The 22794-nt window shown below is 42.3% G+C and overlaps 1 protein-coding gene across 26 annotated transcripts in view; it reads right to left on the bottom strand.

Moving 5' to 3' along the window:
• The window catches only part of mbnl1 (muscleblind-like splicing regulator 1), a 40131-nt gene extending 24322 nt beyond the window's left edge, over window positions 1-15809 (bottom strand). For 5 of the 26 annotated variants that reach the window (XM_035670178.1, XM_035670179.1, XM_035670185.1 and 2 more), the window contains exons 1-2: window positions 8557-8796; window positions 1418-2389 (exon numbers count right to left, since the gene is read on the bottom strand). In XM_035670178.1, coding sequence (XP_035526071.1) covers window positions 1418-1591 — 174 coding nt within the window. In that variant the 5' untranslated portion in view covers window positions 1592-2389; window positions 8557-8796. Of the gene's footprint in view, window positions 1-1417; window positions 2390-2517; window positions 2550-2774; window positions 2921-8556; window positions 8802-9548; window positions 9796-14002; window positions 14133-14617; window positions 14776-15650 lie in introns of those variants that run through there. The other 21 variants (XM_035670182.1, XM_035670188.1, XM_035670180.1 and 18 more) reach the window with 12 other exon arrangements.
• Between the last annotated feature and the right edge of the window lie 6985 nt (window positions 15810-22794).

The raw sequence follows: 22794 nt of genomic DNA, 5'->3' as shown, positions 1-22794 counted from the left end.
AAGCCAACAATTTAGCCAGATGATCTACGTCTTTATGTGGAGGTATAACTGTAAATCAATAGCAACTAATAGGAATAATGGCCAAAATTATGAAAACTGGAATTAAAGGTCTAGGATTTAGTGGCAGCTAGCAGTATATAATAGGCTCATTCTAAGGTAACACAACAATTCTTATTTTCAGGGGATTATAAACTAGTGAAAACATAATTATGCATATTAATCAGTCTCTGCCAATACATGCTCCTAAATGTTACACGCTGGACTTTTAAAAGTCTAACAAACAAGAAAAGGTTTAATTTATCTTGTAAGTTTGACAATCGCACACGCACTCACACACAGGCATTTGTGAGGAAACTTGGGAAGAGTTCAGCTTGGGCTTGACAATGTTCCTCTGTCCACATCTGGCTATAAACACTGTTCTGTGAGTCGACTCACACACGCTGTCCTCATCCTAACCCTGCCCTGCTCACACACTGCCAATGACCACGAGTCACTAATGTCTGCAAAGGCATTATACAAACAGAAGTAAAAGACACACATAGCCAAACGTGTCGATGCTGGAAACTTTGGGTTGAGGTCCGCCCATCTCTAGAGATCTTGTGCTCCAATAAAAAGATTGTGAAATAATGAGAGAGAATGAGTGAGAGAGAGAAAGAGAGGTGTTTGTTTTTCTTTTGCTGCCTAAAAATGGAAAATTACCGCATAGGATGCCCCAAATCTGCCCCCGACTTCACTCTAAAACACGCACGCAAATAGAGACACACACAAGCCCCTCTCTTACTGCCCCTAGGCCTCTGCACAGGAAGTGGTTTGACCGAGTGAGATCTACATGATGACGCTATCGCCTCGTTCCTCTCAAGCTGTTGAAACGTGTTGTGCTCAGAGCATCCATATGAGTCTGTACATGTGACAGTGTTTTCCCATTCAAAAGCTGGCACACGACAATGTTGATCAATTCCAGAGGGACTGTGCTGACGTAGTAAATTCATTCAACAATGTTTATGTACAGCGCAAACAGTCGGAAATGAGACCGACTCCTGAATGACTCCTGTTCGACATAAGGGCAGTAAACACCAGCCAAAACACTGCCTGTCCTAGAAGATTCCACAGGGCAGTGTTACAAATGCCTGACTTCTGCTTCCTGTTTCTAAAAAGCTGCAACACCCCTCCTCTCTATGCCCTTGATCACATGTTGCAGTCACCTGACCAGAAATGGGTGGAACCAGGGAGAGAGCACATGTTATGGCCAGATGGTGAGCTCCAGCATGAATCAATGTAGACTGTAGACAGCTATTTCCACTTAGTAACGACATAATATTCCCTCAAACTGCCCGTCAGACTGAATGTGCCAAGTCTCCTATCTGTCTGCCTGAGATCTGACCTCCAGACTTCCTGTTCACCATCTCTCCTTTCTTACCTTGAGTGAGTCGAAGCAAGCGATGACCCGTCCGTTGTCCACCTGACAGCTCTTGGCCGGATGAGCGAACTTGCACTCCTGGTCAGAGCGTGAGCAAGTGCCCCTCTGGAACTCCCTGCATACCTCAAGTGTCAGCCACTTTGTGTCGCGGATGTGTGCCATGTTCATCGCCATGGCAACGCGCTGGCAAAAAAAGGTATTCCGAGCTGAAATCTGTTCAAGCACGAGTAAAGTACCTCTAGTGTTTTATTCCACAACTTTAAGGTCTTTTTTTTTTTTGCTTATTTGTTGTTAGAGTCTATGATACTTATTAAAACGTTGAAATGAAAATCAAAATAAAGTTCCTATTGATTGAAGGGCTCCTTTTCCAAAGTGAAATGTTGCAGGATGATGTTTCGCTGTGAATGTTATTAGACAATTATCCTGATCAATCAACCACAGAGTTTATATCCAGGAGACGACTTAGACTAACAATTAAGCTGTCACTCTTGGCTCCCTTACTGCTGCTCGCTGAATGGTCTCATCTACAACATTCAAAAGCCAAGTGCAGTTGAAGCAGGCAACAAAGGTGATAGTCTGGGTGTAGCCTGCTACAGGAAGGTTAAGGACACTGAGGACCAAGTGGAGGCTTAGAGGGTTGAAGGCGAAGGTTAAAGGCAAGGTGGGTGAGATGCTGCGTGGGCCTGATGGTTTGTTGGGCTGCTGTGGTAAGGCTGGTCAGCTGGTGGAGAGCAGTTGGCAGCGTTGGCCGTCTGGTAAAGGAGAGCTTGAGGCTGAGCCCGGCTGCGAGGAGTGGATGGTGATGGTGGTGGGTGGACGAGCAGGTCAGAGCGTAGGCTGCGAGGAGGGTGTGGTCACTGTCCTTGTACTCGTGTTACTGTGGCAGCAAGCGAGCGAGGCGGGGGGCGAGGGTGGAGCTTCAGCTGTAGAAGCAGGTCAAAGCTGCAGCAGACATCAGGGAAGGCACTTCCTCTGGGGAGAGAGAGAGAGAGAGATAGAAAGGAGGGAAAGACAGAAAGAAAGATTAGTGATGATACACATCCAAAGAAAACTTCCAGGTTTATTTTCTTTTTCATTTCTCTTTAACGGGAGGTTCTGACCTGCAGTATTCTGCTAAGCTATGCAGCTGTGGGCATGAAGAATATGTAAAAATGTCAGAAATGCAGGGGTGTCAGCTAAAACAAATAAAACTTTCACCCGCCCTGCGCTCTAAACACACATGGTGCACACACGCTCATCAAGCCACGCCACGCCACACACAAAAACACATACACATAAATGCACAAAGCAGCCATTCACAACTTTCCACCTCTTCTGCTCAAGGCAGGAAAATCTGATCAAATCCTGTATCACTTACTGTCAAGTACAGCAAAGCCGGCCATAGCAAATTGTGTTTAGAGGTGAAGGAAAGGAAGAGAGTGAAAGCAGAGGGGAAGTCGAGGCAGGGCATGAGGGAGAAGAGGTTAGTCATATCCCTTCTTGCGAAGCGGTGTGAGAGCGGGGACCAATGAGAGCTAGCAGAGTTGCAGCAACATTCTGGGCTGAGCGCCAGGTGAGAGCAGGGGGAGGAGCAAAGAGGAGGCTGACCTGCCTGCTGGTGAGAGAGAGAGAAAGGGAGAGAAGAGAGAGAGAAGAGAGAGAGAGAGAGAGAGAGAGAGAGACGAAGAGAGAGAGAGAGACCGAGAGAGAGAGAGAGGCTAAACTAATCACTCTGCTCACTATTTCTATGACTACCTGATTTCTCACAAACAGATGATTTCTTTCAAACATAAAAGATCCTAGATAATATTCTCCGTGAGCTCAAGTATTTCTAAATAAAAAGCACCATTATCATCATCACAGAAATACTGTGGTGATCTCATACAGATGTGAACTCGCGATAACATCATGTTTATTATTTCACTCATAAACCAAATTCCCCATTTATCACTTGCAGAAGAGGTCATGGGTTGCAAAGTGTTTTTTGTTTTGTTTTTTTTATCAGAATTTTTTGATGTTGCCAGTTGTTTCTATTTTTGGTGAATCCATTGTACGGGGTTTGCTCAGGGAATTTGAATGACTGGGCTCCCGGGGGGCCCGTTCTGCTCTTATCGCACAGGCAGGGTAACTCACCACACCCAATGTAGAGAAATCGCTTTTCCCAGAACAGCATGTGCACCTTCAGCAGTGCTACGAACCGCTGCTAACTTTACGGCACTGCAACACTGCAACAAGCTATATCAGAGCCCTGCAGCAGCACAGACCAGGTCATGATGACCAAGCAACATGGATATATGTTACAAAGAAAGAGAGAGTGAACGAGGAAACTGCTTGGTTTCACCTTGGATGACCCCTACGATAGCAAAAGTAGCATTACTGCTGCAAATGACCTTTGAAGTGCAAGCATAATCATAACCCAGCTTGCCCTACCCCCACAGCACACAGGCACGCACACAAACACAGCAAATGATCTTCTCCATATCATGCACTCTAGAGAATAAAAGAAATTATTTTTTTAATAAAATACAAACACAAAAGATATATTACCTCGCTGCACAATATTTTCAAATGACAGATAATAACATTTTATTAATGCTGCTATTTTTTAATGAGAAGCAGTAATGTTTCCCAGGTATTTTCATGCCAAGAAACATTCTGACTAAAGAGCAATTGGATTAAATGTTTTGGACTAAAACTGGTCCAACATACGCCATGCTGGTTTTTTTGTTTGTTTACATTATTCCCAAGCATTTTAAAATGTCAAGTCAGCCAAGTCTAATCTTTCTGTGTAACCCTGTATCCTTAGGACCTGCGTTTTTAATATCACATAATGTTGATGTCAGCTCAATCTGATGGCAACACACTTTTACTACCGAAATACCCTTTGTAATAAGTTGAATTCAGGTGAACAAGGATCATCTCTGAACTCATCACACTGAACTCAAGCCACAGCTGGACATGAACTAATGAGGTGGAATAGAGACATCTATTATGATTTTTTTTAAATTGAAGGCGCCAGGGGCTGCCTTCAATCAAATGAGAGAGTGTGATGACTTGATGCATGAAAAGCTGACGCCCCCTGCGTTCTGTCTGGCTGCCTAATCTGTTTCTATGGTTTCTATTAGAATCAGATGAGCGCATATCTCCGAGAGATAGACGATGTAGTATGGTGTAAGACAGTGCCAGAGTGATAATAAGCGCTCATTATGATCCATCATGTCTGGACATGGCCATCCTTCCTCTATTGATTTGTTCATCTCTATGGTCTTTCTTGTCAGTATGCCACTCCCTCTATCTAATTCCACTTTAACTGTCGGTGCTCTTTGTCTCCAAGGCATCCATTTTCATAACTGTTTAATATGATCTACTTCTCTGGTCTAACCACAGAATTTATACTGTTTTAACCAGTGGTCCTCTTGTTCATTCCACCCTCCCCAACTCCATCTATGGTGCTGCGTTTGTACCCTCAATGTGACTGTCTGGCCTGCATTCTCTTCCAGCATCCTTAGCAGCACTCCCTCAGACTCCAAGGTCTTGCAAGCTGGTGCAAGGTCAACCACACTAGAGGAAAGGAAGATGGCGAGAGCGCGAGTGAGAGAGGCCGTGTGCTTCCTAATACCCTTTAGGACACGTGGTAGAAACATTACGTGGCTGCAAGAAGAGGAAGCGTGTCTCAATATCAGCACATCACCATCAGCTCATGGTCATGTGACACCAGCATATGCCTCAACGGCACAAACAGTTTCTGACATGAAAACCAAGCCTGGCCGTCTTTTACTTTCTCTTATCTCTTTTATGAGTCACAAAACAAATCTGTTTTAAACAAGTCGAAGACACTGCTGAAACACCTCTGCTGAAAGCGCAAACTATGCATAAAACCTGCCAGTGATTTGCACGGTGGACTGTGATGGATGGCGCTCAGACATGTCATTCTAACACAGAGAGGTGTTGCTATTAAAGCATGTCTTAACTGATTGAAAAGTTACAGCAATCAAAGCAACATTGTTGCTAACCTGGGCTGGTCTTGAAGTTGTCACTGTGACTAACAGCTGGAGAACAAGAAAGAGGGTGTGGTTCATAGTTATGGTTAGACTTCCTGAAAAATTATTTGAGTTGCGCATTATTAGTCATTTAGCATACCTTGACACCATAGGTCATAAGTTACTGGAGTCTCTATTCTGCATAATTGCATAAGACATTTTTGGGGGGTTAACTGGTACAGCATGGGAAACAAATATGCTACTAGTTATAACATCTGCTGTGGAAAATTAACTAACAAACTGTAGCTTGTAGCCTGAGCTCCTATTTTCAGCTTTGACCGCAGAGTAAGAGGCGTTCGTCTCTTTTGGTTTGCTGCTGTTCAGTAAAAGGAGTGGTTTCAGCATATTGACAGAGGTGGAGTCAGGTGACCTGAGGCAGGTCATCAGAGTGGAGGACGCTAGAGGAAATGCTACACCCCAGGCCTCGCTGCTGCTACTGCTCCATGTGCTCAGAATATAGCATGTCAATATTGCCCTCACTGACCTTTTAACATACACACTTGCGCATATATGGACACGTGAGCATGTTCTCCTTGATGTCTCTTGATCTTTTTCGTACTGACACACACATACTGAAGGGCTAAGGGCTGCTACTCTACCCACCACAGCTCTTCTATACCACATACATCCCTGAGTAAACTGCGTTTTTTTTTTTTATCGTGGGACATTTCCTGTTGGTAGAGAAATTGTATCCAGGAAGGTCTACATAAAATGAGTTTAAGGGATAGAGCAACAGAATGTTGCATTAAAAATAAACTACATTTATTTATACCTTATGTTTAAGTTTGGTTTGCTATGAATAGAGGTAATAGATAAAAAGAGCTCACATGAAGTCATGATGTCCTATATAAAATATTTGTTTAACTAGCCTATTTGTCAGATTAAATAACGCAGTTCTGAAAGTGACTCTTAGGCTAGGAACGTATTACCAACAATGCCTATTGATTCCTCTGAGAGAAAACCTCTGGAGACAATTAGATCTCTTGTTTAGCATACATGGACAGAGCAATGCACACACACACACACACTGACAAGACACACAAATGCAAACCTATACAAAAACACAAACCTCTATGTGTCCTGGCACAGAGTATTCTTAAGCTGCGGTGAATATCGGACTGTGTGCAACACTGGATCTTTGTATGTGTATGTGTGTGTAAGGATGTGGTGAAGTCAACAAACAGTGGGGATAATGGTTGGCCTTATGGTTTAATGAGTGGCTCATCGGCTCACATTTATGTTGTCTGTGCTGAGACATAGTCAGGCAGATTTCCACACATACAGACAGGTGACAAATAAAAGAAAAACCTGTATAAATGAGAGGAGAAACACAGCACAAATTGCAAATTGTGATTAATGATTTTGGTCTAGAGTTGCAAAGGCTGAATGGTTTAATAAGAAAAAACATTGACATTAGCAGTCACCAGAATATCTTGCTTTTTTTCATGTTGCATTGATGTCATTCTGGCTTTTATTTGCACCATCTGTATATTTACAGGTACCTCTTAACCTATTGTGTTATCCCTAGGACAGAAAAGCAGCAAGTATGCAATAACGACAAGGCATACACAGTGCATATTTAGCTTCTTTACCAGTATATTACAAGCAAACATACTTCGCCAGTGACCAGTTTTATCGTCGGCGCTAGTTGTCTGTATAATTTTCATTTAGTCAATCATTTTCATGGAGGTTGGGCCTTGTGTTAAAGGCCTGTACTGATATACTGAGGCAGACGGACCTAGTGCAGTCGCAATGACAGAAACAAAGGCTGGGTAGTGAGGTAGCTAGAAAAGAGACCGTGAGTGAGAGAACGAGACCATTGGGGCAGCAGTATGTTATTAAATGTTATAGCCATCTGTCTCTGCTTCAGAGATGGGAGAGACGTTTAAGATGACAAGGCTGTAAGCGGGAGCTGATGCAACTGGGGTGAAGAAAAACAAGGACAGGCTCGTGTTGACACGTGTACCTCTGGACAGAACAACAAAGAAATAACCAGACACTTATTACTTACTGCACGAACAGCAGCTATGACATGCTGCTCGCCCTCCTTTTTAGCACTGTGGTGTAGCTCAGATATAGGTAGACACTGGCTTTGTTTCCTCTGTACTGCAATATATGCTAAACAATTATTACTGGCTACTTGGAAAGAATAGAAATAGGTCAATATTTGGGGGCTTTAAAGACTCAATAGTGTCTCTGACAGTGGTTGAAGTCAATTCAATTTCACTTAGCTTGGAATTTTGTTAAGAAGAAGGTGTCTTACTCAGACTAAGCTGTGTCAAACTGATGCTCAAAAGGGTTGAAATGTGGTCATAACACATTAGGAACATACAGAGAAGCCCTCCTGTAATAAAGGCTTAACCTGTCAGCACAGATTCAGCCATGCACATAATCCTGTCTGTAGGGCAAATCATAGGCAACACACATTAATGCAGTTCACACACATATCCAACAATAAACTGACAGAGCAACGTTATTTTTGAGATTATTAGCCGCAATATATATAACACTGACAACAACACCACATTCCTCAGTCTTTTGCTGGACAGAAATTGACCTGCAGCAGAGCTGCCATGAGGATTTTACAAAGTCTCAACAATGCAATCTGCCACACATCTGGTTGTGCTGCACATGCTTGCATGTGTGTACATACTTGTGTGTGTGTGCTACTGTCTGAGCCACCCTGAATCCCTCTAAGTCACAACAACAACATTCCTCATCATCGCCCCAACCACGGACACACCACTAAGAGGAAACCCAGAGAGGCGAGGGCGGGGAGGGGGGCAGAGGTGGTGAGGAGAGGGACAAAGAGGGGAGACGAGGGAAGGAAGGCAAGAGTTCTGAAGATCCTCTGGCTTTCACATACCATATGTATTTCACTGGAATCATATCCCGCTGTTATTCCGTTTTTGAATAGAAAAACTTTGTTTTACCATTTTAATTATTGTATTTGAATTGGACAAATAGCCAGATATGATCGCACATAAAAAAAATACTTTCAGTTCATTATACCTTAGCATGATCCACACAGACAACCTTAACTCCTAAAAGTAAGTAAAAACATTACAGGACAATCTCGCGCTATCTCCCAAAGCCTTGATAAAGTGCAAAACTACTTACTTTCACTCCAGCTTAAACATCGACAAGTTAAATCCCTCCATTTACTAGGTCTCCCTGTCTCGTTCTTGCCCCTCTTTCCTTCTCTCTTCAACTTTCTTCCTCTCTCTCAGTTACTCCCCCTCTGTCAGACGCATGAAAACACTCACTTAGTCACACACACACACACACACATAAACGCACACACTCCCACAGACAGAGTCACCCTCTCACACACTCTCTCCTCCCGCGACCCGGAATGCTTGGCAAGATCCAACTGTACTGAAATACTGTGCTCACCATATAAGGTAGCAGCAGCTTCACATGTCACGTAATTTACATGCGGCGGGGCGGGAGTTTGCCTTACACAGCACACACACGCGTAGAAACACATACACACATGCATAACCGTGCTTCCCCCTTTAGGCTGACGCAGCAAGGGAGGGAAGAGGTAAAAGAGAATCAAATTTTACCATTCCCCTTGTTAACCAAGCCCTGCAGGATAACTCCCAACATGTCCAATGTTGAGTCAGACGGAGGGAATGAAAGCTGAGTGGGCGATCTATTGATCCTCTCCACTGCTTCCTGGAACAACCACGGCCCTCCAAACACACACACACATGCGCGCACACACACCAGCAAATTTTCTTGCTAACTAGCGCTACCCTCAGGAAGTAGCTATTGTGTGACTGTCTGCTTTGAGCCAAGAATGTGTCTTACTGTGTGTGTTTGTGTGTGTACATGCAAGTCTGTGTGTGTGTGTGTGTGTGTGTGCCTATATCTATAAAACAAGCCGTAACAAATAGATGTTAACCCTGTGGACCACATACTCAAAACACACACACACACACAAACACACACACAGACAGCAGACACTAAGCCAAACAATCCCCATATCTCTACCTATGCTCCAATGCACAGGCGCTTACTTTGGAAAGTAAAGACTGCAGCACACAGGAGGAAAGATCTAGATAAACCAATGAGACAAGGAGGAGGGCTATGAACCAAGCTCTTACCTCTCACATTGCTCTCCGGTTTGTGTGTGTGTTTGTGTGTGTGCGTGCTTCCGCCTGTCGATTGACTCTGTGTTTATGCGTGTGTTCAGACAGGCCGCGACAGCAGACCCCCAGGCACCGGCTGGACCATTCTCAGGCAGGCAGGCAGAGCGCAGCAAGGCAGAGCGACTGGCAGAAGAGAGGCAAGCGAGTGAGCGAGTGAATCAGCAGCGAATGAGTGGAGGAGCTGTGCGGAGCTGAGCACCGGAGTGAGAGAGAGAGAGAGAGAGCGAGAGAGAGGAGGAGTGTTTTCTTGTGTGCTTGTGGTGTGTGTGTGTGTTCAGCGTTGCTGTGTGCGCTAGTGTCTCCTCCCACCTGTCTCCTTGATGGCTGAAGCTGGCTGTGCTGAGGCTGTGCCTCGAACCGGCCCTGGCTGTGTCTCTACTGACTCCCCCAGCCTCCCAAGGATCGGTCTGCTGCCTGCCGGAGAAAGTGGCCGCTCGCTGGGTGGCAGTAGCAACAGCCTGTGGAGGAGGGGGAGGAGGAGGAGGAGGAGGAGGAGGAAGAAGAGGAGGGAGCCCTCACTGCACTGGGCATACAGATCCTGCAGTCCCCTCTCCCTCCCTCTCTTCCTCACTGAAGGATGGCCACGCCCCCCGCCCCCCCTAAAACAACACCAGGAAGTGGTGGTTCAGTTACAGCAACACTGCCCTATCCAGAGAAGCTAAGGAGAGAGAGAGGGAAGAGGGCGGGAGAAAAGAAACATTGGGAAAACACAGCAAAAAGATAAAAAAAAGGAGAAATGAACGGGAATTAGTAACAGGATAAACACAGAAGCGAGGAAAGGTCATGCAGAGTGATGAAGGGCATTAGAAGTAAAAGCTGGGATAGACATATTAAATATAACCAGAGAGGAGAGACTAACACATAAGGGACAAGGGATTTAATGAGGTAAGGATGAATAATGACAAAAAAAGCAGTTGGAAAGAATGAATGGATTAAGGGGTGTGGAGGAAAGAATTACGGAAATAAATGTACAGGGAGTTTGCGACAGATTAGGTCTGGCTTCTGTCTGGATCTCCTTCTCTATCTTTCGTACTACCTTTCTGCTGTGGCATGCAAACCCCAGACACCTCAGCTCAGCCTCACACTCACAGCTCTTGCCCACACTATAAAAGCAGGACACACTGAACTGCACTTAATCAAACTGGACTACGCTAGTAAGTGGTTATACATTAGGAGTAACACAGAGCGTGTAAATACTCTGGAAATGAAAAGATGCTGACCAACGCAGTCTGGTTGCAGGTCAGCAGCGTATAATAAAGAAGGCTAACTGAGACAACGTTGAGGCAACTGCTGCTGCCAACTCTCCCGTATTGTTGTTGATTCAAGGCTTCTGCCGCCACAACCCTTGCATCCAGGGGAAAGCCAGAGAGGCTAAAGGAAGCCTCCAAGAATTTGATTTGGACCTGATGCTGCAATATCCGGTAGCCATGGAGATAGTGGCCTTGGCATCTGCAGGAATCTTTTTAGATTTTGAACCGTGTGCTGACGCCAAGTTTTTCTGACTGATCCTGCATATTGTCTGTGACGCACTTCATTTGATTGTGGAGAAAGTGCATTCATAATACTGCCTATTGGGAATGTTGAAAATGGCTTTGAAATGTAAGTTCACTTACAAAGAAAGTTAATTCCGCACACTGCAGCTGAATCCGGTTTGACTGCATACCTGCACCAATATATTCTCAGGGAGATGTGAGAATCCTGTCTTTTTTTAGTGTATTTGCATATACATTTATAATACTGTCCCACTGCCTTTCCTATGTAAAATTGTCACACCTGTCTTTTCATTTCTCACCTTCCTCTGCTCTCTGGACTGGTTTCTACTGCTGCACAGCTCTGTTTGATACAAAGCTGGTGATAAGTCATCTCTAATTTACACTGCAGGCCCTTAAACCCTTAGTGACAATCTGTGGTAGAGCCCTAGCTACGGCGCTAACCCTTTACCTAGCCAGTATTCTGGTGCAATTTGCCAACGTGCTCAGAGAGAACAAAGCGCATGTTTCATACTTCAGACAAAAAGTAGATATCACAGCACCTTTTTTCTGAGTTGACTGAGTTGATAACAGCAGAGTGCAAGTCTTGATCAATTTCCAACTATCATTCATTAGTGATGGAAGGAGATCTATTTTGGAACCATGGAAGCAGCCCTGCTAGAACACACACAGTATGTCTTTTAGATTAGACGAGCAATCTGTTTGACTGCTGATCAATGGAAGCAGCAGGTCACTGTAACTATCCATTTGGAGTTTTTCTTGACCCATAATGAAGAAACATGGTGATTGATGTTACCCTGGCTCAATAGGAGACACAAGCAACGCCTCCAAAGATCTGGTCTCTCTGCGAAACTCAGACACTGACGTGGAATTTCCCCTCTTCTGCTGCAGCTGAGTGCATGCCAGTGCTTCTGCTCCTTTCTCTCTCTGCGTCTTTCTTTTACTCTTCTGCCCCTGCTAGTCCATATTTCCTATTCATTATCATTCTTCGTATGAGTCTTTTCATCACTTTCTGTCACTCATGACTACATCTTAATTCCCCTAAATTTGCCCCTAAACAACCACAACCACTTTTCTATGTGTCACAACCCACAGATCCCTATTCCTCTAGTCCAATTACAAGTAGAGCTGAGCTTTGCAGTTACCAGATGGTTTGCTCATTCAGTTCTACAACAAAGGTTTTATTCTGCATATAATCTGATCGAACGTACAACAGGAACCAGTTTCTCATTTCTAGGTCATATTTCTTTCACTAAAGTCAAATCAGCCAAATATTTTTACTTTCTTCTCCACATGCCTCGTATCTCACAGAAGAGAGGATGGTGTGACCGTTGTACTATCTAGGAGATCAATGAGGCTTTAGAGCTGTTTAAGTATGAGCAAAGAGCAACAGGAATCAACATACTGGGGTTGCGCAAACTGTTCACACACATACTAATGTTCACCATCTGAAAACAGGAAGAGGTGTGTGTGTGTATGCGGTGCAGTTAAAGGGGAATCCCACTGATTTTACACATCAAGATCAGCGAACTAGTACCCATGAAAACAATCATGTAATGTTGTCTGTGGCTCCAGAGGAAGCGTAGTCAAGTCTTTTTACAAATAAAAAATACAATACAAATAAAAAAGGGGAAATACTAAATTGTTAAAGAGGAAAGTAAAAATGTAGTTTTACAAGGAAGTGCAGAATATTCTAGAAACTCCCTCACACTCTAATCTTCAATAATCAATCACATTAACCCCAAGCCAACACAATCTAACATGGCTGACCTCCGTACCTCAAACCACCAAATCCTAACCCCTCACCTTTGTCCACCCTTATTTTCTCTCCCTCCTTCCTGATGAACACAACTTTCCACCTTAAGCTTCCCTGTCATCTCAGCACTCTGCTATTTCCCAGCCCTCTGTAAATGACACTGGCTGGCTGATGTCAACTCTCACTCCACTGAGGAAATGTCCCAGAGCATTTTGTATGCCAAACTCTGACGGCTCATCTATCACTAAGGCCGCAAATACACATTACACTCCCATTACAGACCATCACAGCAACAACTGCAACAGTACACAGTCTTGCAGAAAAGCCAGCAGAGAGCTGTGTTCAACGTCAGCCGTTTTGCTATCCCTTATTTTAGTGGCTGCAGAATGAGAAAGCAAAAATATTGTCTTGAGGTCATTTCTACACTCAAAACAATTCCTTTGTGATGATTTGCTTTAGAATAAGTTGGGTACTCCTCTAAACAAAGATGTTAAATATGCTACGCATTACTAAAAATGTACATGAAAGTGGGACAAGTTGTAAATGTGTGTATGCTGACAGGTTTTATTCTGGTGTGAATTTGCAGTCATGTTTCCCTGCTGCATATTTTGTGGTTTTCTCTTAACTTCTTTCCACTTTGACGCAGTGAGGGGAAGCAGGTGCAATTCAAGCTGTCGGGTTTGAAATATACAGAGAGGAAATAGCACACTGTCTTGTCCCCATCTGACACCATTGTGTGTGTGTGTGTGTGTGTGTGTGTGTGCGTATGTGTATGCACCATTCCAGCTTGAAGCTTATCTTGGAGATAAAATAAAAACGAATGGAAACACCCTTTGCAAAGAGGCCATTCACTTGAGCTTTTAGCTATTTTTCTGTCTAAATGTAGCCAGCAGATACACTGCTGCAAATATTTAGAAACTCTCCCTACATAGCAACTTTTTACAAACACTTCACGGTACACAGAGACATGAGAAAAGGTTTCATAAAGAGAAATAATACTGCAAATGTTGGATTTCCTACAGCGTAGCTAAGTATCAAAGAAACTTTTTTTTACACATTAATGAAATCTTATTTGACAAATTAAAACACCGATTAATACCAAAAGTCATTTAAAGTCAAGACATTAATTCTACCAATAGTGATGCTACAGCAAGTGAGCTTACCTGTTTGTCTGTCTATCGCTGACGTGCCACTGGGACAGACGAAGTCACTTCAACCCAGGTCACGCCGGCGCAATGCATTGTGGGATGAACTAACATCTTCATTTCTCTCTTCCTCTACTTTTCTCTCTCTCATCTCTCTCGCTCTCATAATAGCACCTTCTGCTTGGCAACGGCCATACCACAAATGTGGTTAGGTTTACAGCGAACCATCGCTGCGCAACATCAAGTCTCCATGACAACCACTCCTTATCTAATTTGCATCTTCTGCTTGCATTATGAACTGACGCCAAATATGGTCACCTTGTTATTTTCCCCGCCTCTCTCTGCATCCCCTTTTTATAACTTCCTCTTTCCTTCCATTTTCACAACGGTGTGAACACTCTTTGTGTCTAATGTATATGTGCACGCAGACATGTGCATTTGCTTGCAGCCTGTGAGTGTGTGAAAAGAGGAAGTGCCTGTGACATTGAGAGATAAGCAGTGAAACTGCGTTTTTAAATCAGGAAGTGGGGTATTGTAAAGGTTGCTGTTGAGGGACTTAAAAAAGAAAGGTGACTCGCAGTATGTTATCACAATCCTCCCGTGGCAGGCATATCATCACAGGATTTCACTTACCCCCTCAGTTCTTCTTCTGTGAGGTTGGTGTGGGCATTGGCCTCCTCCTCTTCCTCCCCCAAAGACTGTGTCTATCAAACTATCAGTGGAATGTTGAACCAGGCCCCTGGAGCCCACACACACAGCAACACTCAGCAGCACTCAGCACCTGTCTCCGACTGCCAGCACAAAGAAAGAGACATGGTCAATCACACTGGACAGCACAGCAAAGGGGAAAGAGCAGAAGAGAGTGGGAGGCAGACAAGCATTCTATCAGCAGAAAAAAACAACACACTGAGCAGGTTGCATGTTATGTGCACATGATGGTTTATGCGCCTAAACAAAAAAGGTTAAGACAAGTTGCAAAATCTGTCCCATGCATGTTTTTCAAATTATGACGCCACATATTTCAAAATTCTGCATCACACATACTTGAAACTACTAATATCAATACACTAGATATAAGGAGGTTTGCAGAGCAAACTAGGATGTAGTGACCCCAAAACAATAACATTTTAATTTCAGAAATCTTATTTCTGCCATTTTGGTAACTTCTTGTGCACAAAATAAAAATGTTGTTAAAAAGTGCATCTGCGCTATTTAGTGACATTTATCAATTACATTTGAAGTTGAATATCTATTCACATAAGCCTATATAATTTAACAGACCTCTTCCTGTCCTCTACATAAAGCAATTTATTTTTGTACCATAAAGCAGTGGTTCACAACCATGGGTTCTGGACCCCCTACGGAGTATACATCTGAGGGGTATTCTCAGACTCCCCAAGACAAAACAATACTTCTACTTCTACTTGTCCACGTTAAGGCTGTAGCCTGTAATGTGGACCCACTGCTGTACAGGAATATTGTGTTGTCTGTATAAAGTAATTATACGATCACTAAAGTTAATCTGGTGATAATTTATTGCTGTTAAAATGCCAAATATCATAGTTTCATGTTTCTTCTCCATTTAGTCATAATATTATCAAGAGATGTAACCTTTCATCCCAAGCTTTCTAGACACATCATTTCTCAATCTGACACTTTAACTTACCCAGACAGTGTCTGGAGAAGCTCTGAGGAAGCATCAGAGGCCCTGAGCACCAGACGGTCTCCCCTACTCTGGGCTGCAGAACTGCTGGGACTCGGGGGATTGGAAGTCAATGAAACCAGGCCTAATTTAGCCTCTGCTGCTCCGTTAGCTGCCAGGAATCAGAGTGAGACTCCTTCCCTTTTTAGGGCTCTCTGGACACTGCGGTCTGCAAGTGGCACTACTGCATTCCTAGCCACACTAAGGAGCTGGAGAGAGAGAGTGAGAGAGGTGACAGTCAAAATTTGTCATACGGAGGCGCCATTTTAATTATTATCTAGGTCTAAAAGTCATAACCTTACACAGTGGGAACTAGGTAAATATTTTAACAAAGCTCTTATTTATTGAAATGACTCACACCCTATTCAATTTCCAGACTTTTATCATCATCTAATCTTCACCCCACTTTCAGTAGATACATGGACAGCTTGGTCTTGTAAATGACTAAGGCACATTGCCCACTGTCACAACAGCTTGCCATAAAATCATACCAGTAATTAGGTGTGAAAAGAAGACTAATCAAAGGGGCTATTCTTACACCATCCACAGAGCCAGGCCCTGACACTGTGTCATGTAATCTTTAAAAACCCTGGTCTGCACTCAAACTAGATGCTGCCAGCCTAGAAGTGCATTTTCTCTCCATTGTGATCCGGTTGATTTTTATGTGGCAGACGGAGAGAGGCACTCAAGTTTCATTTACACAAGGCACACAGTATTTTATTTTAGTGTTTAAGTTTAAAAAAATAAATAAACTTCCTTCCACGGATTAAAGCAGCAAAATGAAATTCAACATGATGATGTGTCATTTCTTTAAAGACTAAAAAGTAAAAAGAGACTGGGCAAGGCAGCGGTACTCGTAAAAATGATAGACACGTCACTATTTATTAACCGTGGCAGCATTTGTATTTAAAATAAATGGATTAGATGAGGATTACTCATTGAGCCTCTATTCCTTTCCCATCCTTGTGTTTTCTACTTGTGATATGACTACACATGTATTAATGAAGACAGTGATCGCATAAGTCATGGTATGGAACGCACAATGGGATTAACTGTGAGATGAAGTCTTATCCTCACCTCCCCGCCTCATACATGGCTGCCGTTTTACTGCTAGTGTGTGGAATAACGATTCAAACGGACATAATCCCGTTAGTCCATTCAAGGTCCCTGTCTGACCACCATGCATAATGACGAGATAAAAAGGCTATTAGGGCAATATCCATTTGTAACAATTTTTATAAAAAGAATTATTAATGCCTCTTGTGTCTATTAACTATTAATTCAATTAATCTCCCCTCACAAGAAATACATATTATAATTTTTAAATACCGTTATTGTTTTACCCCTCCACCAACTATTAAGGAGTTGTTTATCCCGCTTGTTCCATATCTGACATCTGCAGTTCACTGGGAAGCTTCACAACTCCTTGGAAATCCTTCTACCATCTAACAACATTTATGTGAATGATGAGCTCATCGACTTTCTTCACCCCAGCATGCAATTAAGAGACTATTAAGTACCGAGTGACATCAATGAAATGTTAAATTCTATTATCATGGTATTTAAGTTGTACCATGTCTTGCCGGTATGTTCAGATGACAGCTAATCATCCAGAAGTTACAGAAGTGAATTAATAATAATTGTTTAATTAATGATAAAAACAAATTAGTCATTCATTTTCTCCGCTAAATATTCCAATCTGAGTTCAATTAAGTCTTACGTTGCTGTTTATTTAAAAATGAACAGGTGATGTAGTCAAATGTCAAATACACAGTACTGATTATATATCAGTTAAATCATATAGCATACTGAAAATGAAATGGATGATGAAGATATTTATAGACACTTTTTGAGATGTGATAAATTTCAAACAAACAACATTCATGCTCTGGAGATTTAAAAGCAATACTTTAGTGCCTACATGAATACTGAAACAGTTTTTGCCTGCTGTAATCATTCCTCCTGCTCACACTGGCCTTTAAGAAGGCCAAATTGCTTCCAATGTAAGTAACAAAGTGCCAAAATTCCCAGACAGTGTCTAGTCTCATATAACAATATCATGAATTAATTTATTTTTATTATCAACCACTATATTGCCTGCAGTTATAAGTGACTATGCCTCACTGGGCTGAGGGTAAGTACGGAAAAAGGGTTCAACCACCAAACACAGGTCTATGTCAAAAACATTTTCTATACAGTGCAAGACCCTCCACTTAGTAACATAGCAACCAGTGAACTCAACATGATACCTATTGTAATTCTAAAACTAGCTAAGCTGAGCGCCAGACATAATTATATCTCTCCTCAGCCAATCACATAAGCCTGAGCCATAAATAACAGACTGCACCCCTACAGAGCACCAGTCTGTGCCGAAAAGTCAACAAACACTTTCTGCAGTAGTGGTTCTTGCTCACTACTGGATTCGTCTTGCTCTGAGGAGGACAAACAGAGGGGGGAAGAGAGACAGAGGCCTATAGATTTACAAAAAAAAGAGTGAGAGAGATAGAGAGAGTAGAAAGGAAAAGAAAAACAAATGCAGCCTATGATTACTGAGTTATAATGAAGGCTGTTAGATGGGACTGTGGCTATGAGCTATGTCATTAAAGACGGTGCAGAGTGGCTGGAAAACCTACAGGTCTTTATTTGAAACACTGGCATGCTGGAGGACAAGGACGCATAACACGGGATCCAAAAAGTCCTTTCACACAGCTTCTTCAAAGTTATTACAACATTTCACAAATATTACACTGATAATCTTAATAGCAGAAGCTCTCTTGTAAGCAGTAATGGCTCCACTTTCAAGCCTTATTACCCAGTGTGTGTTTTTGCCAGACAGCTACCGCAGAGCTCTGTGAAACAGCTTAGTCTCTGGGGCCTTATATTTAGATTTTACGACCAATATTGAATTCTGACCCCGGATATTTTCACCAGGGTGATTTAAGGTGTCACCTCGATAGGGCAACAAGTTATGGCAGCAATTATGATCAGATCACATCACATCACATGGCTGGAAGAGGACATTGGAGCATTTGTTCCCTCTTGGTGATGAGAGATGGGATCGGGGATGTGTCTGCACATAAGGCATTACTAACATGTTACAAAGTAAGAGCACTTATTTTACTTCAGGGATTTGAACATTTATCTAACCTCGTAATGTCATATCATCATTGTCATTGTGGTGACAAGTCACAATGACAAAATGGCTGCACACACACACACAATGACCAAGTCAATTCTGAAGTCTCAGTGTCATTTTTAACTTGCTGCAAGACCTTGTCGAAAAACGCACCCAGTTTTTAAGGGTACATGATCTTATCAACGCATGAAAATATCACATCTTGACATCTCTCCTCAGATATGTAAACATGACTAATAGAAGCACCATAAGAAATCCTTGGCATGTATCACGTAATAAAAGCAGATGTGACCTAATTTCTCCTGCACTCCTATGCTATTTGTTTTATTTAGCGCCTATCTTATAGGGGGGTGACACTTCATTATGACAAGTGAGTCATAATCTTATTCTTGTTTGTGACATGTAAAGCTTACGTGGCGGTACATATTGACTGAGATTAGGTCAGTATTGGTGTTTTGGCATAATGCTGCCATGATGGAGTTAACATCCCTGAGAACAACTGCCGTATTTTGAGGAGGGTAACATTTTTGGGGAAGCATAAGCTTCGCATACTTGTCATTTTTTAGATTGTATGCCATGAAAAGGACCACAGTAGAGCACAGTACCGGCCTGTAAACGCTTAGCCTTGACTGTAACCTTAAGATTTTATGATTGTATCATTAGAATGTGATTATTATATGGTTATGATGTTATTCACAGGATCATGTGACTATAATTACAATGGTAAAGTTGAATAATTGATTAACAGTATCACATTATCTGTCATAGGTAGTGCCCTAATAAGAACAGACAAATCTCTTCAATCTCCTTATGCAAACCTGAAGGACAAAAGTATTCTTGTTCGAGGTGAGGAGACAGTGTGTGATGCTACAGGCACAACAGCGTGACCCTTCTTTCAGCTCCTAGGACGTTTTCTTCAAGCCTCCCTATTGGGATTCTGGTAGCCTACATTCCCTGCTTCAAGGTCGACAGCAGTGGCAAATTAAATTACTTGTCCTGTTTTGTGGTGTTGGCGCCAGGTCAACAGCAACTTGGCTAAAATGATGAGTGCGGGATTCTGAAGGGAGCTGCGTTTGTCCTGAGCTTCGGGTGTCATGTTTGCAAAGCAAGTAGCAGCGATGAAAAAAGCTGAAATCAAAAGCAGTGTATTAAATTCTGCTTCTGTAATCACTAGCAAAAAATCAATTACCTCTGCTTTCAAATGCACCACTTTATACTGTTGTTGTCCTTTGGGTTTACCCTGCTGCTGGGGGATGTCATGTGCTTGCACATGGAGTGAAGCTGAGTACATTAGGCCTAATTTTGTTAAACTCAGACTACAGCACACGCCACCTGCTGGGCATTTTGGGTATGATAGGTGGCAAAAGTAAATGTTAAATGTTTTTTTTTTAAATGTGTTGTTACTGCGGCTGAAAGTGATGACTTTGTATGTGCCCACCCACAGTAATTTCACAGTTAATGTAACATCACTTTACACAAACAATCTTCGTCTTCATTCATTTCGACAATCACAATGCACTCATATCATGTAAGCTGTCAGAATCTCATGTTAGCTGTCTCTACAGCAGCATGTGGAGTTTATCTCTCAGTTGCTGAGAGGGTTGTTATCAGCAGACAAACAGCTTACACACCACACTGTGGAATGGGTGGAACTCAAATGTGTGTCATGGACGTCTGTCTGCAATGATAGCACAAATAAATAAGGAGTTCACTTATCACCAAAGATTAGATATAGGTGTGTTTTATTGTATGCTTGTAAGATGAAGTAAATTGTAATTTGCCCATGATATGCAATTTGCTCAGTTAGATGCACTACAAGGCGAGCTAACCCACCACAATAACACATGACTTCTGAACTCACTTCCTGTGCCAGAACCGCAGTTCACATGACAACAACCTTATTGTCAATATCAGAGAGGATGTTACCTGAAAAAGGCAATGCACAGCATTTTCTCATCTGATACATGCAATTCTGTAAGTAATCTTCTGTAATGTATCATTGTTACACAAGCCAGGGCTAAGCTGAGGACAAACATCATGATGGGTGGTCAAGCTTTGCCCTCTAATTATTCTCAAGAAGCATCCAGTTTTCAAGAGAAAGATGGCCAAATCCCATAGTCATCTCCACAGCAGTTGTTCGAAGGCCTTTGCGTGTAAGATGTACACTAAGCTTCGGTAAGATAGACACAATAACACTGCAGCAAAGTTGAAAACTGACACTGAAAATCTGAAACATCCATTGGTGATATGTTTAACTGCATCAGAAGGTGCTCTACCAGTTTCCATGACACACATTTATGAGGCAATCGAAAGGGGAGCTAAGCTAAGTGTTGACATCACTGTTAGTTGTAGTCAGAGGTCGTACGGACGTGACATTTTCAACCAGAAGAGGTCAGTGAAATAGTGCTTTTCTGCTTGGTGTTAGGTTACTCTTTAAGCATGATGCCGGGACACTAGAGAGCAGCAGAGCAGCACTAAACAGAAACTCTCTGACACATATTATCTCCTCTGAATGCTGCACATATGATACATAGGTGTTCTTACTGTAAAGTGTCATATACTAAATATTTATATAGTACACAAATAGCAGTCATTTAGTTCATTACACTTATTTTTCACTCCGTCTTAACTGTGTATGCCGTTTTCAGATTTGTGTTTATTTGAAGGCGCCCTCCAGAGTCTGCTGATCACTTCCAATAAGTAACACAAAAACAATAAAACTAAAAACGCAGCAACGTAACCGGAGCACAGTTACAAACTGTTTGCTCCTCTTCGCAAATGAACAACACCTGATACATGAATGACTGGAACTTAAATTACCTGAGTCCGGCCTGGGCCTTTACAACACAGTACAACACAACACGCCACCTGTGGCTCGGAGGAACACAATACAAATCAATACATGGCTCCTACAGGTCTTCAGAAAGAAGGAAAGGAAGGTTCAGATACAAAACAAAACGATGTGAAACAAACGTTGATAACTTCCATGTCCATCTTTACACTTTCTAGCCACATTGAGAAGCACTCTGAGTTTAAAGGAGAAGCACTTCACCCGATCACCAGGACACAGACTGTTAGACCAAAGGCTACGCCTCTCCCAAGTACCTATTGTTGCTTTACGTTGACAGAGTAGATGAATATTTAACAGGAGGAGGGAAAGTGGTAGGCATCAGATCACTAAGAAGAAAATAACACTCATCATGTGACCAGACTATCAATGGTCTGATGACAGACTAGATTGCCGCTCTTGATTGGCTGCCTATTTCTTTGTTGGCCCAATGTTGAGCTTTGAAATGAACTTTGAATGAAATACATGTAGATGGTGCATGTCTACAGCTAGATACAGATCTAGACTGGATGTTTACAGGTCAGATGGGGTCGTGTGGTGAGTTGGATGCCTTTGAGAGAGATGCAGGCAGGGTGGAAATGTGTGTGGTCAGTACCATGGACAGCGAAAAGAAGCTCATCCAGGTGATCAGCACGATGCGGTGGGAAATCAGGAAGCTGGAGCTGGAGAACATGGGCCTGAGGAGGACAGCTGGAGCTAATCTCCGAAAGAATGCAACGGTTCCCATCATGACAGCAGAATGCAGAGGTAGACTTATATTAATAGTGTTTTAGTATTAGCACTATGTATTGAATAATAATCCAGTAAAAGCAAGAAAAAATGGAAGAAACTGCTTATTTTTCTTATTGTTGTATTGCTTAAAATTAATGGTTCCACACATAGTCCTATATAAATACATGTTTAAAGATTTTTTCTATACATATACTATATGACACAACAATACAACATAAAAAGAAAGAAAGAAACAAACAAACAATAGCTCTTTTCTTTTTTTTCCTCTTTTCTTTTTTCTCTCATTGTATATTTCTCTTCATTTCACTTTTATTTTATCTTATTTTTAGTGTTTTTGTTGGCTTTTACATGTTCGAAATAAAATTCTTAATTCTCTGTAGATAAAAATAGCT

This window comes from Morone saxatilis, unplaced genomic scaffold (genome assembly GCF_004916995.1).
Source record: "Morone saxatilis isolate NCDOM2014 unplaced genomic scaffold, NCSU_SB_2.0 Contig23, whole genome shotgun sequence".
Taxonomy (NCBI): Eukaryota; Metazoa; Chordata; class Actinopteri; family Moronidae; genus Morone; species Morone saxatilis.
The sequence above is the reverse complement of the archived record's forward strand: the minus strand, read 5'-3'. Positions and strand labels throughout refer to the sequence as shown.